At 34.1% G+C, this 15,636-nt stretch overlaps 1 protein-coding gene across 1 annotated transcript; it reads right to left on the bottom strand.

Moving 5' to 3' along the window:
• Window positions 1–5,623: 5,623 nt before the first annotated feature.
• LOC132701239 (dynein regulatory complex subunit 5-like) lies at window positions 5,624–14,321 on the bottom strand. Its single transcript, XM_060669022.1, has 6 exons — window positions 13,859–14,321; window positions 9,294–9,633; window positions 9,080–9,241; window positions 7,838–8,037; window positions 5,868–6,080; window positions 5,624–5,817 (listed from the first exon to the last, which is right to left on the bottom strand). The coding sequence occupies exons 1-6, from the start codon at window positions 14,138–14,140 to the stop codon at window positions 5,626–5,628; spliced, it is 1,389 nt and encodes a 462-aa protein (XP_060525005.1). The 5' UTR covers window positions 14,141–14,321; the 3' UTR covers window positions 5,624–5,625.
• Between the last annotated feature and the right edge of the window lie 1,315 nt (window positions 14,322–15,636).

Below are 15,636 nucleotides of genomic sequence, written 5' to 3'. Positions count from 1 at the left end.
GGAAATCATAAATATAAACTAGAAAAAAGTTGCAAAATGTAAAGGTTAACGTGCTGTTGAGAAAACTAAAAAATTCCCAAGACACGCAAAAACACGAAATTTGCCGATTTGGTTTTTATTTGTTTTTTGGCGTTATTTACAGACATATAAAAAAATAAAGTTTCCTTTCTTGTGGTCATTTTGCAATTTCATTTGCATCATTTCATCATAAAAATTTTAATCACGGATACAAAAGTGTACGGTATAATATGATTCTACATTGTTTAAATCACAAAAAAGGGTTTTTTTGCAGTAATTAAACCATCTCATCTCTTATGGTTTCCAATATCCCTATGATAGACAACCTTATCTTGGACATAAAATAATAATTAGTTATTATTATTACTTATATTGGAGAAACTACATTGCCCAAGAAATAAGTAATATAGAGAGTGTATATTACTTAAATTGGCCGAAAACGACTCCTTCAGAAGATACGGCTTCGTAAAACAGGCCATAAAAACACCATTTCTTTTCTTATATTTCTGAAACGGTTTAAGATACCTAAATGAAATTTAGACCCAAACCACCTTAGATTCGGTCAAAAAAGCTGACTTCATAGAAACAATCATTCTTCACTAAGATAGTTAGTTCTATTCTCACGTATTTCTTTTCTTTGACTTTAAACAAGACTACCTTTTTTAATAGAAAAATATTATGTTTGTCCAAAAAAAATTAAAAATATCACCATAAAAAATGTTTGGGGCAAAATAAGATAACTTTTAATGACTTGAAATTATGACTTCTTTTACAAAGCCCTCTGCAATTTTCGGACATATATTGATTAGCCAAACTAACGTTATTTTTTAATATCTTATTTATCTAAGAAATTAACGAAGCGTTTTTTGAAACACCCTGGAAATGCGTCACATTGCTTTATTTAAAAGTTCTATTCTAGGATAACATGAACTTCCGTCTTCGTCATCCTTCGTGTGATTGCCCCACGAATTCAGCGCCTCTCGTAAAAGTAGGTAAAACATCTCAAATCAAAAATTTATGACCTGTCGTTTCTGTAATTGGTTTCCAATTAATAACTTTTATTTTATGTCTGACCAATATTTTGATCGTAAATTTACTGTTTGTGAATAAAATTACAACACATAGTTTATCTAAATATCTAAAATTATTAAAAAATATATCCAAAAACTAAAATTATCGAAATCTTTTTTCTAGTTAGGAGCTTTTTCCTGCGTCCTTTTTTTAGACAGTAATATAAAAATTTTACAGAATAAAATGTACAAGTTTATTTATTAGAAGAAAAGGGGGTTGTATAGATTCGTTTATACGCCGGTTACGTGTGTGTCTCGTCGATTAATAAATAATATATTTCTGCAGCGCTCAGCATAAACGGTGTACTAAATTAACTACTTCAATTAACCGCAATGAAATGTTCTCATATTTTTCTGCTTTCGTTAAAAATGGTCATATTGGAAACGAAAAAGAAATTCTGTTTCAATCAACTAATTGGAGAGAACATTCTATAAAAAAATAAATAAAAAGAACGGAAGTCAAGTTATAGGTACCAAAATTACCGGGATAAGGAGCGTCGGAAAGCACAGCAGTCTAGATAAACAAACGTTTCGGAGAAGTCATAATCAGTGCTGCGGGAGGTAATTTTATTCTTAACACGGCGATAACTTATTTGAATGAATAATTACGAGCAGTTACACATAATTTTCGATAATAGATGCATTTGTATTTACCATTTGTATAACGTACAGTGGTGTACTGCAATGGAGCTGTTTATATTCAGATTTCCGCGTTTTTCATCGTTTTCAGTGGGTCTTTCTGCTAACGGGGAAACCGCAGGAGTGTCCGCTGGATTTTCTGTAGCTGAAAACCCAACATAGTGGCTGTGACGTATTTTTGTCGCTTATTGAATAATGTATGAGGAGCGTATTTTTCCGAATTTTAAATAATATATAGTAAAACAACATAAATACCATTAATTGGAGTATTTCCATATTTTTAAAAACACATATCCAGTAGTTATTTTAGGTATAACTGTTAGGATCCCGTAAGTGGGTATTTTAATGAAACACGTTATTATTCCAATCATAAAGTCCTGATATCCTTTATTCTTGAACTACTCAACTAACGCCGCTCTATTTAATCGTACCATCTTGCAAAATTAAAACAATAATTCTCGTCTCTTATAGTATTAAATTCGTCGAATATTAGTCATAACATACATAATTTTTGGAGTCAAATATGTTGTGCAATATTTTTTTATTTCAATGATAGCTGAAACAATATGGGATTATACTTTATCTCGGAATCTGTAAACCTGTAAAAAGTATTAAAAAAATGTTACATATTAATAGTGAGTGTACTTTAGGGAATGAAAAAAAGTTTTTTTTTTAAATTAACGCATTTTTAAAAATCAGTGGCGTATCTTTTGACAATACTATTGATTATTACACCTCCCGTCTCAGCACATTACTTCACCACTTTAATCTCGCTGAAGCACTTTGGAGACTATGTTTTTATGATCTTTTTCCTTTTTTTTGGATAGCGAATCTCTGGCTGAAAATACCCTATATGTACTAAAGTGTTCGGCGACACACGCCTCTCCAATAAAGCAATGCATTCCAGCGACACAAGCCTCATCTGGCCACACTGTTTACCTTCATGTAAACCTAACCAGCCAACAACATACCTCCAGTAAGACTCCTTTTACTGGGTAAATCAAACTAGGCAACACTATGCCTCTAGCTTTGGCGACACATGCTCGTGAAATAACGCAATGCTTATCGGGATAACCACTTTTGGCGACACACGCCTCTCCAATCAAACAATGATTGTCGCAACAATTACTTTCAGCAACACATGTCTCCCCACTAATGCTTGTCACACACTCCACATCTGGTCTCACCGTTCACCTTCATGTAAACCAACCAGGCAACAACACATCTCCAGTAACTTACTGGGTAAACAAAACTAGGCAAACACATGCCTCCACCACACAGACCCTGTTAGTTAAAATAACAGAAATCCACCGTCAAACAAACCAAATTGCTGCAATGCTCCAGATAACTAATGAAAAAAATAAATAAGCCGAAATTATTTTTGCTTAGTTTTGCCAGGACGGAGTGAATTTCGTGTATTCAAATATTACCTATTTATTTTAAGAATTCGCCGACACAGGCTTATTCTGTTACTCATTTGTAGGTTCTGATTCGGCTTTACTTTGGTCATCAGGCGCACGAATAAGCTGAGCATAAGCAAATTCGAAAAACTTACTTTTGCACTTACAGCTGTGTCTAATAACTTGGCAATGCTCATTTTTTTTAAACTGCGGTAATTTTAAATGGACCTTGAGATTTACGATCTAATTTGAAATTATTCATTCAATTGTTTTATAATATACTAAATCGCCTACTGAAAAGGACCTTACAGTAGGTTTTTCCGACTTTTCTTTTATTTTCAAAGTTTTTTTATCATCTTATCGATATTTTTACTTGCTACATCACTACTTTCAGAGAGTCAAGATTTCAACATAATTATCGATGTTACAATTTTTGTAATTCAAAAGAGTAAACTGATTTGCCGAATAAAAATCCTGCTGGATTAAGCGCAATAACCTTAAATTTTGTTCACTTAAGTGATAACTGCAAATTTACATAATTCTTTATTCTTCTCCGTTCACCCCTATTAGTATCATGACCAAAAAAATCCAATTTAAGATTGAATTTTGCTACAAAATTGCAATTCACTGCTAAAAAAACACTTACACAACTGATACCAGAAAGATTATCAAACAAATTCTAAGATTTTTTAAAGAATTAACAGCTAAAGCAGTTAAAGAACGTATAACAATACAAATTTGATAAATGCATCGATGATTACAGAGGCGTATTCTTTGGTATCACTTTTTCCAATTAATTAGTGCAAATTGTATACTTAAACAATTAAAAAAACATGTTCTCACTTGCACTATACATAACAACTAACGTTTATAAATTTTCTATAAAGTATATTTATATATAATTAATGAGATAAAATAAGAAAATTAGTTCTTTTCATTTCACTGAAAAAAATATTGTTTGGAATCATATGTTCTTTTGCTTCCTTGGGACTGAGTTTATTGCCATTTATGGTGACAATAACTTTTAAAAGGGCCTCCTCGGATAGTTAAGCTACATACTATTATTATTATTATTACCCGCCAGTCGTTCAGCAATTCGACATTTTGAATAACGTTAAGTGGTTTACAATTTATGTGGTGTCATACTTTTGCTTTAATATAATCGTTGGAATAAAAAATATAAACAACCAGTTGTTTTAAAATTTTTATATAATTTCCACTGCGGCTGTCAATCAGTGCTGCTGTATCTTTTAAGCAAACTACCCGAGTTTACACACTAATAAGTATTTAGAACTCCTGATATGAAAATTGTTTATCCATGTTAGAAAAATTGACTTTTTTTCCAAACTAGGACATTTAATTCCCAATTAAAGCATAGATCATTTAAACCAAATCGAATAGCTATACCCAATTTGATTAAATCTTGGTTCTTATATAATATAAGTAGTCATAAAGTCGATCACCTATAAAAATAAAATTTACTGAATTCCAACAAGTCGCAGCATTTACTTATTGCATCTTCAAGAGCTACTCCTGAATCCGTGCTAAGTAAAAAAGGAAAGATCTCACCAAATTGAAGCTTCAGTGGAGCTGGGAGACTCTGCTCTTAGCTTTTTGCTTTCGCGGAATAATTTGTCACATTTTAAACTATTTTAATATCAAACTGCCTTATGCCCATCACTTTCGCGTGCATAAAATTTCAGTGCTATAGGGCAACGACAAATATTAGCGCCGGTATGACGAAAGGAGGGAAATAGAGCGAATCGTTTGCCTAGTGACACTTAACAACATAGCATAGCAACGAAACACCAAAAATTTTAAGTGACAAAATATCCCTCAAGACTCCCATAAATGTACTGTTTTTGCAAATACTGCCAAGAACTGCATCCTATTATTTTCTCTTCTTCTTTATAGAGCCTATAAATCCACAATTGCAGTTCATCCATCGAACAGTAGCGCATTTATTTAGCGCACTAATCGCGGTCGTTATAGCCACTTTCACTGTCCGAATGTTACCGAAAATTCCTGACCCTGCGATGTCGGAGATCGTAAGAAATAATCGATATAATAAAAATGATAAAATAGAAATAGGAACCCAGACATAGGGTTTGACTTCTCGGACATATTAAATCACTTAATGGATTATTAAAGGGAATCCAACGATCCGCGACCCACTAGATCACCTACAAAATAGCTTATTAAAAATAAACCATCGGAACTACTTAAAATCCGACCTAACCAGTGCTTTTATAAAGCCAGACTATCTTCGCCGGTTCGCGTTCCGTTCTCTTCTAAAAAAATACCAAAGTGGGTTCCCATGGGTCACAATATTACGAATGACAGAATTATAACTGCTTAGTTTGTACCGATAAATAATTCAAGTCAAAAATAAACAATTTATAACACCCAAACAAAATATGAGAGAGTATCGACCACTTAAAGCTAAGGACGCCGACATGCCTGAATTTCTCATTTATCTACTTTATTGCGCTATTTTTCTAGACAATTGCTTCGTAAAATACATTTCCGGTTTGCAGTTCGCCTATATCCGTTTCCAACCCAACTTCTGCTATTTTTTTATTCCGTGCCAGACTGGCTTTGATTCTGTCGCCTTGGTCACTTGAAATCCCTGTTTCTCGAAAGTCGACCCACTCGATAGTCGTATTGTATTCCAGCGCTTCGACGATATGCTGAAAATTCAATATTCTAACACAAGTGACTGACCCAGAATGTTGTCTACCTCTCCACCCTCCATCCCAAACCAGTTGTTGCTAATATTTAGTATTTTTAATGACTGGTTTAGTCTCAACATCTGACAGACTTTAATTGGAGTGTCTTCTTCGAAGTGACAGGCAGCAAACGAAATTTCTGTTGGTAACGCGCACCGTACCATTGCTCGCAGTATACCCATAGTTCCGTCAGTCTTCAGAGGATTTAATCTGAGGTCCAGCATCTACATTTAAAATTTTATACCGGCTGACAAGTTAAAAACGTATAAACGGCTTCAAATCAATAACAAAATCCTTGATGATTTATACGTAGCTGTTGAGTGCCCGAAAATGTGTGGTAATTTTTTAAAATCTGAACATAAGGATACGGTTCTGCTGTAGCACATTACAATTTTAAAATGGCCTATGTTCTGAGATCATTTAACGATTTAAAAAGTGTTCAAGGCACTAGTGATATAGTACTTTTATACCAAAAATTAAGAAATCTCGTCTTTTTAACTATATATAAACAAAATATTCCCTAATTCACCGTTAGCTGCCTCCGTGATTCAGGCCTTTGGTGTCGTTTCCCTTTGTTTTTTTAAATACCGCTAAAAACCGAAACAGACATAACAATTGAATTCAACTCAGTTGAAAGTTTTTGTCCATAATTTATCTCAAAAGAAACAAAAAAATAAAAACTCAAAAGTCAAGAGAAAATGTCCCATCTGGCAAATTTTCATATCAAAAATCCTCCTTATCATTATTTGGAAATTTTAAGAGAGATAATTCATTTTGGTTAGTTTTCGAAGTCCGTCGCCTTTGCTGCTAATTAGTATCAAATCAACTAAAATAACATTATAAAAAATAAGATCCTGAAATAATTGGCGAAAGAAAGCTTCAAAAAATTAAAAAAAAAAATTTTTAAAAAATCACTCCCACTGCCATTCAAGGGTTGACCCTCATTAGTTTTATATTTTACCGAGTGAAAATAATTGGTTCAACGCGATAAAGCAAAAGACTGAAAAGAGAAAATTAAATGGATGAAAAGTATATCAACATACTATTATTTGAATATTGACATATTTAATTTATAATTATAACGAATAATTGAACAGTTACTAAAGTATAATACATAAAAATGTTCATACTTTAGTAACCGTTTAATGGTTGGAAAACGCAATATTACCCCCTTCAAAACATCAAATGTGATCGTTTGAAAATCCAGTAAGTAGTGAAAAATGTAATGTTATGCAAATAAAAAAATGTATAAAAGATCGAAAATTGATTATTAAAAGCGCTGCTGCATATATCTTATATCTGTTCGTATCCGTATTGTCCGGTCCACTAGCGATATGATTGGTGAGATACATTGTACCAAGTGGAATAATTATCCACGTATCCCTAGTATTTGACCCATCATATCGCTAAGTTACCAGTTGATACGGATGCGGATGGACAAGAATACTTATACTAAAAAATGTCTTCCTTCATTATTCCCTAAAAAATAATAATAACAATAATATTAGTCATTTGTTAAAATAAGTAACTGAATCTCAACAAGATGAAAGTTCTGGACATTAAGGCGTTGTTACCATCATTCCTTAGGCAATAAACTCTCAAATATAATTAATATCGTTTTCTCAACACGTCGAAATTCTTTTGGTACATTATATAGTTTTATTTTAACCGGTCTATCAGCAAAAACGTTAATTTCTTCTAAGCCATCTTACCACTACCGACCAGCCAAACAAAACGCTTAAATTCGGAACTGGGGCTAGTGTTTGTCCATAATTTTCGGGTACGCTTTTATGATAAAAATGCTGGTTAAACAATGTTTCCCAGCATTTTAAGCCAAGTTTTCATGTTTTGCATAGTCATAATGGACACGCCTTTTAATGATGATTGTATGCAATAAATTACCCACCAAAATACAATTCGCTCTGAATCGATTCTCCGTTTATTTAATAGATCGCAACATCTATAACAAATGGGCACGTACTGTTAGGTTTGGGGAGGTACCGCACTGCAGTGCAAATCCTAAACCTTCCGAGCCGATGTTTCCAATTCCATTATTGGCCAACTTTAGGGTGGAAAGGTTGGTGCCATTTTGTAATAGGTAAGCAACGCACAAAGCTCCGGTGTCACCAATGTGACAATTTGACAAGTCAAGTTCCGTAAATTGTCCGTGTTTCATCAAATCTGCTCAAAAAATAAACCTAAACATAAAATATAAGCGCGATAAATGGGGTTGAATCGATTTTTTGTATTATGTAAATTATCCAAAGTTTTAAATGCGTTTTAAAAACATTTGCAATAATAGTGAAACTTATTCTTGTAGAATTGAAATGGGACAATTTTTTTCAATATCAGTGGAATCAGAGACTACATTGACAATTTGGCATTCTTGTTCGAAAAATTCGTCCATTGCTTCGAACATATTTGGGTTAATACAAATAAAATAGAAATACCGTATAGTAATAATTTCAATTGAAAAGAAATAAATAAATTATTATAACGATATTTATTGAGTTTTTTGTGAACTAGAAGACCGACATACATACAACACACATAGAACCATAAATCCTAAAAAATTTGTTTCTAATTTTTTAATTTTTTAATACACATAATTTAAAAAAAACCTAATCTGTTCTACGCAGAAAATAATATTTATTCTGGTCAGGTTACCCTTTTTTAAATAAAACCTAATTTCTGCAATTTTTAAGGTGTTCCGATCCCTGGCGGAACTTTAATATAATTTAATTTGCAGACGGTGCTGGGAAGAATTCAAACATTTTACCCTGGCATTATTACATTTTAGATAGTATTGGATAGATCTGGAAGGGTCGTGTTTGAAAAAGTTTTCTATACAAAGTTTAGAAACACGTAATTCAGATATTGCTCTTAGTCATACTGTAAAGGAAAAATATTATTGCTCCGTCGAAGTTTCTAAAGTGCGACAAAGTTAGGTACTTTGAGATTTTAAATGAATTGAAGTGATTTGGAAAATGTTACGGTATTACTGCGGCCCATCGACATATATCTTTGCTGTTTGCATTGCCAATTTGTCGAATATGACAATAACGGATCATTTCTCGTCTCTCTGTTTCATTCCAATCGGTATATCTTTCTTACACTGGAAATTGGACCCATGGACCGTTAAATTTTTTCGTTGTTTTGATTGAAGTTGAAGAAATTCTTCAAAAAGTTTGTCAATAAAACCAAGAGCGTAATAAATTCATACTTTGGAACAGAGCTCGGCAATGCGAATATTCTAGCCTGCTTCGGTGAATTTTAACAATTTTCAAATATTTCAAGTCTAGCAGGGCCCTACCGAGCCTTTGACAATCCATCACCGATATCAGATACATATTTTTACTGAAGTTTTCGCCCACGTTGTTCATTCCTACGGAAAAATACGGCTCTAAATAGGTACTAAGAATTCGAACCCATTGCACCGTATACGAGACTGAACTCTTCAATTAAGCTCAATTTTCTGAATATAGGCTTGAAATTTATTCGATCGAGTGGGTATTCTTCAGGTATTTCATCCTTCTCCATAGTCAACAGAGGCTTCCAGCACTGTAGCTGACGGACGCGCAATTTTTTGACGTACGGACAGCACAATTCGAGAATGTTGTCCAGGGAATCTTCGTCGAAGTTCTCTGGTTCGGCTTCCTCCACCAAATGCCGCACATATCGTTCCACATAAAAGCGCATCCAGCTGTACCCATCTTCCTTGATTTCAGCTTCTCCGCCGTACGTCGATTTATAGCGACGTTCCCAGTAGTAGTCTTTCTAGGAATGTATAGTTTGATTCAAATTATACCGTTGATCTGTACTGCAATAAATCAACTACCTCATTCTGTAAGTCACAACGTCTTACTCAAGCATATTGCTAAGAGTTGAACATTAATAGTAGTACTCACAAACATAAGAATTGTATACCTTAATTACATGTATAGGGTACAACTGACTACAGAGACAAATCTTTTTACTTTTGTTGGAGAAACGAATAGTAATAGTATATTATGCCACAAGTGCGGTAAACGGCATTTAAGTCACGAGCGTAGCGAGTGTTTAATAAACGAGTCACTTAAAAAGTTTACCGAACGTGTTGACAAACGTCAAAATTCAAGACGTGAGAAATATCTCCGAAAACATCCGATTACTCCCAGACCCGTGCGGTAAAATCCCGGAAATGTCCGAGGTGGCTCGGATCCGTGGGAAACTAAACTGACGTAGTAAAGTGATGCTTCGCGCACGGTAGAACGATGTGTAATTGGGAATTTTACAGAAATAGAAAAATATTTTTTCTGAAAGTACCCGCTCTGTCTGTCGAATTATCAATGTTAGAAAAAGTACTGAATATAAAAGGCATTTAATTTGTTAATTAAACTGTTCTACTAAATATTAAGACCGTCGAAATGTTTAAAAATAATACATGCTATGTTGGTTTCTGCTGTGTCGTGAAAGTACGGATGAAGCATCTGAATTGTATTTGCACAGGTATAATAGGCCATAAAGTATGTTTTACTTTACTTACTTTATGTACCCAATAAAAGCATATTTGGTAGGTTTACAACCAACCCACCACCCCAACACAACACACCCAAACTAACCAAAACTAACCAACTAACCTAATTATAATTAACATTGACTTTTTTCGCAAAGGTCGGCCAAGAACGTATAATAAACAGTATCGGGAAATGAGTGAAATTATTTTTTTGCGGAGGATAGTGTAGGCGTTCTAAAACCTAAGGTTGAAGACTTAAAAACTCAAGTTTAAACCTTATAAATTTAAGTTAGTTAATAACTCGCATCCCAGGGACCAACAACGAAGACTAAAATTTTGTCATTATTATTTACAAATTATTAACAGAGATAGGGATTTTTATAGGGAAATTATCTGGTCTGATGAAGCTTATATTAGCATTTTAAACAGGCAAAATAGTCGTTACTGGTCCCAGGAAAATAAACATACTGTATATCCTCAGGAGCAACAAGGCAGATTCGGCATCGAATACAAATACAAATACAAATAGAAATTAAAGTAGAATAATAATGCAGTTCTAGAGAGTAATTGATATTAATGAACTAAAACTAACTAATTGATAAATATATAAAATTATGGTATAATATAGTTATTATATAAAATATTAATTAATAATAATAATAATTTATTTGCATTTCATGGCCTACTATAAGAAATCATATTATAATATTGAATGCAGATCAGAGTTAAAAACAGATGGTAAAGTGTTATACAACTTTATGTCATAATTAAAACAAAAGCAAAAACTAGCTACGCTATTGGATTTGAAGTAAAAAAATCTCTACAGACGTACTTTTATTTTTTCGATAGCTTAAATATTAACGGAGATACGGGGAGTGCCGCAAATTGCGAAATTTTCAAAATCATCCCTCTAGTTTTACTCATGATCGAGATATCCCGCAATGACAACGAATCTCGGATACACTACATTTCAAAATGAATTATCAAATTCAGCGTTGTCAGATTTACAGAAAACTCTTTCAAATAGACTATCTTGTATTCTATTACATATTAAATATTTTAGTATTGTAGGTAGGTTATACAGTCGAACTTCGATAAGTCGAACTGCGATTGGACACATGAAAATTTCGAGTTATCAAGACTTCGAGTTATCAATAAAAACTACAGATGCATGTACTTTTTTGTGAATGAACATTTATTCATTCATTTTTAAAAATGGGTTATACGTTACATAAATCCCTAATATCTATGATTTTTGAACAAAAAACCAAAATTATGAAATAGTAGTAGTATCTATCTATCTATCAAATGTATTGTATATGTACCCAGTATATATAAACATAGTATGTATGCACATATACATATGTATTAAAGTTTACTCTTTCACTGGAAAAAAAGTCAGTTATTTGGTTTTCAACAAAAGGTTTAAATTTATTTAAACAATCATAGAGGGAATCGGTTGTGTATTCACTGCTTTTCAAATAGGAACGCAAGACACTCAACGAATTTTCAACCAATTCATTTGAAGGTGGTTACTTACTCCTCGATAGTGTCACTTTCGCAGCCATCTTCGATGTTTAACTGTAACGGTTCGGATCCGCAGGACTCGATAATATCTTCATCAGTAGGAAACTCTGAAGTAACAATATCCTCATCCACATGTATAAAATCGTTGATGGTGCTACCTTCTGCTATACCTCTAATGTTTGTCCAAGCTTTAAACTGGATTTCTATTTGGATTTCGTCTTCACTCTTTTCTTTCAGGCGTTCACTTAAGAAAATCAAGGAAATCTCATCTTCTTCGTCCCATTCAGGATACTGACCAAAACCGGCTTTTTAAAACAATTGGAAATTGTTTCAGGCTTAACGTCGATATTCCATGCGTCAACACAATCCATTAGTGTAATGTTATTGTTTTTGTTTTCTTCGAAACGTTCCATTGCGGTGATGACTGAATGTTTATTTTTCAAAATTGTAGATACTGTACTTACCGAAATCCCATACTTCACAGCTACATCTTTATTTTTTGAGCCACTTTCCACTTCTTTTATAACCTTGAATTTTTGATCAACAGACAAAGCTTTTAAAGTACGTTTTGATGACATATCAACAAATGCAAAAATCCAAAAATGTCTTTAATATAATGTGTAAATTGAATAGGGACAGTATTTTTCACTTAGTATTAACTAGTAAGTCATACAAGTGAACTTAGCAAGCACAGAAACTGAACTGCTTGCATAGATACGTTAAAAAGACAGGTTAAGATTGGTCGTAATTAGGGGGTTACCCGAGAAAATTCGACTTATCGAAGTTGGCACCAAATGTTTCGTTCGAGTTATCAAGATTTTCGACTAATCGAAGTTCGAGTAATCAAGACAAACTAACACGCATTTCCTACTTTTGACGCTATTGCCAACCACTTTGGTTCGACTTATCAAAAATTCGAGTTATCCAAGTTCGACTGTATATATAAAATGTAATTTATCATATAGTAAGGCCGTAAACAAACTCGGGTATGCTGTCGCTAACCATATACGGACAAAATGTCTGTCATGTCTAATCTGTGGCTAGCCAAATTCGTAAAGGTATTCGTGCGTCAATGGTTAACCACTAGCCAGATAGAATTTCGACCGAATTTAATGCGCAGATTTGGATTCGCCGCGCCGTCAGTAGTAGTGGAGCTGATAATAGTATGCAGTCAAGCAGACTAAAGAACTTTGTTTCTGTACTCCCTACTCTAAAACTCAATTATTAAGAAGTTAAACTTTAAGGCGTCAGCGTCGTTAACCACTGTGGGTAGCCATTTCGGACGTTTCCGGTACTTTGGCCACGAGTTTGGGAGTGATCGGATGATTTCGGTAGGTTTTAGCCACTATGGTATTTTGACGTTTGTCAATTCTGACGGTCAAGTTGCACATCACTTTGTGAATGAATTCGTGCTGTTTAATCAAAATATACGCAAAAACTAATGGTTGTAGGAAAAGTATAGTACGTCACGTTTACTTTAAAATCGTAAAAAGCAATAGAGACTTGACAGAAAGTATATTATCACATCATTTTAGAGCTGAAAGTTAAGACATTGCTGTAATCTATAGTAACTCTAGCGTGCCTCTTTATTGTAATTCTCGGTGATCGGAGGTTTGAACGTACCTAATTTGTGTAGAAATTTACAAATGGCATACTTGCTCATCTTTAATAAAAAGAGTGATAGAATTGTACCACAAAAATAAGGCTATTTTACAAAATGTATGGGTTTTCTTTTTCACTCCTTTTTTGGCGAAGACTTTGTAAAACAACTATAATACCAGCCTTTAGCATAAATAAAGCAGATCAAATCTATTTAAGATAATGATGGTTGATGATTTGATACTTCAAATGATGCATGGAAATCCAACGTGCCCGACTGATATTCAATCGGCCAAGAAAAAGTTTAATGTCTCCAATCCAGATCTACATCGAATCACATCTCTACATATCGGACTTGTACTGAAAAGAAACGTTTCTTACGTCGATTACTTTAATCGCAATGTCCAACGGCAAATTGGTGGGTAAAATCTCCAAAAGGTAAGCCTGATCTGAGCAGGGCAGCTCGTGTAAAAGCGAGCTTATTTGAAAATTCTTCTTTATGGCGTGTACGCAAATGTCCGCCAAGGAGGGTATTCGGTCTTTATCCCACGAAAAATTCTCCGCTATTATTTTGCGCTGATGTTCGCCGAGGAGGTTCACGCTCTCCGGCGATGGGGCGTAAGCCTTCTGGACATTGCCGTCGATTATATGGGGTATTCTCATATTCGCAAATTAAATGAAGTAATACATTTTGGTTGTCGTTGTCACTGTCTTTGCTTAATAGAAAAACACAGCCTTCTTTTTCGTCAATCCTGAAACTTAATATACCACAATTTTCAATATTCGTCCCTGTTGTTCCAAAAACTATAGCCTAGGATTAAGATTAAGATTCAGATTAACAGTTGGGAGAGCTAGCAGTCAGCCTGTCCGTCACTGCGACCCAGAGGATCTATTGTGACTCTCTCCATAGCTATCCAGGTTCGTCTCTCTAACCAGACTCCACAACTTCGATAATGGCTGGTATCGCCCAGCAGATGGAAACGCACTCTCGCTAGGCCTTCGCAGTGGCACAGTACGTGTGCGGATGTTTCCTCCTCTTCGTGACAGAATCTACATTCTGTGTTTTCTTCCATCAGGCTTAGATGTCTCTTAAGGCCTGCAGTGGCGCGTCAGCAGACCTACCATTATTCTTACGGCTTTCCTATTGTAGCTTAGTAGGTCCGCTGTAAAATTGGCCGATGGGCCCCTTGGCCTAGGATAATAGGTCTATAATATAAGCAGGAGGTTGTAAGCAAATTTTTATGTTTTTTTTTTTCACAAAAACACCAGCAGAGGCATCATATAATCTTGATTTGAATTAGCTGTGTTGAGATTTTCCAATTCAAACAGGTTACACTGTATATTTTGATAAAAGTATTTTTCTATTTTCTGTGACTTATAATATAACGCTTTTATAACGACGCCACAGATTCATACCTATATAAAAATATAACTAAATAGTAATCCACCAGGGGTACCACCAAAAAACAGAAAGAAAATTAAATTTAAATTTTATTGAATGAATTATATGAATATTGAAACGCTAGCTAATAGTAATAATAATAATAATAATTATTATTATTATTATTGACTACACTAATATGTTGAAAAAATTAGGAGTCGTTGACAAATTGGGACCATGTCTTCAAAATGACAAACCAAATACTTTCTGCCAAAAGAATAGAACAGCCAAATCTTATACAAGCTCGCTGAACTTCAGTCAATCAGGAGACCCTCTTCTTGAACTAATGCCAGTCAGTAGTTCCAAGAAGACAAAAGGGTAAAAAAGGAAGGGTTTAGTCGTTCGGTGACTTCCGGTAGAAGTACCAACCCGACACTATCCGGGCAAACAAGATCGCCACGAGCTAAGCTGATGTCTGATTAATTATCAAATTCCTAATCCTCTATAAAAAAAATATGTTGTGGGTGCATTTTGTTTATGAAGATGTATAGTGCGTCCCATATTTGATAACTTCACGGCGTATTTTCCTTATCAGCAAAGCTAGCGTGTTGCAGACCCAAGGCGTTTTTTTCGTGAAATGAAACAAAAAACAAAACAAATGTAGTTATGTCGGATATTTAGCTACATGGTGATTTTGAAAATGTTGCATTTTTTGACACCCTTTGTAGCTTGGTTATGCTTCGTAAAAGGCGAAACCTGGTCAGGCTGGGTTTTTTTA

This window comes from Cylas formicarius, unplaced genomic scaffold (genome assembly GCF_029955315.1).
Source record: "Cylas formicarius isolate icCylForm1 unplaced genomic scaffold, icCylForm1.1 PGA_scaffold_4__25_contigs__length_36172078, whole genome shotgun sequence".
Taxonomy (NCBI): domain Eukaryota; kingdom Metazoa; phylum Arthropoda; class Insecta; order Coleoptera; family Brentidae; genus Cylas; species Cylas formicarius.
Note: the sequence above shows the minus strand (reverse complement) of the source record. Positions and strands in the feature narration are given on the sequence as shown.

Excerpts from the sequence above, each read along its gene's own strand:
- LOC132701239 (XM_060669022.1), bottom strand. The coding sequence starts at position 14,140 with ATGAGAATACCCCATATAATCGACGGCAATGTCCAGAAGGCTTACGCC. Across the intron at positions 9,634-13,858 it reads TTGCGATTAAAGTAATCGAC|AAAGACTACTACTGGGAACG; the intron begins GTAAGAAACGTT and ends ATACATTCCTAG. Across the intron at positions 6,081-7,837 it reads GTACCTCCCCAAACCTAACA|ATGCTGGACCTCAGATTAAA; the intron begins GTACGTGCCCAT and ends TTTTAAATGTAG.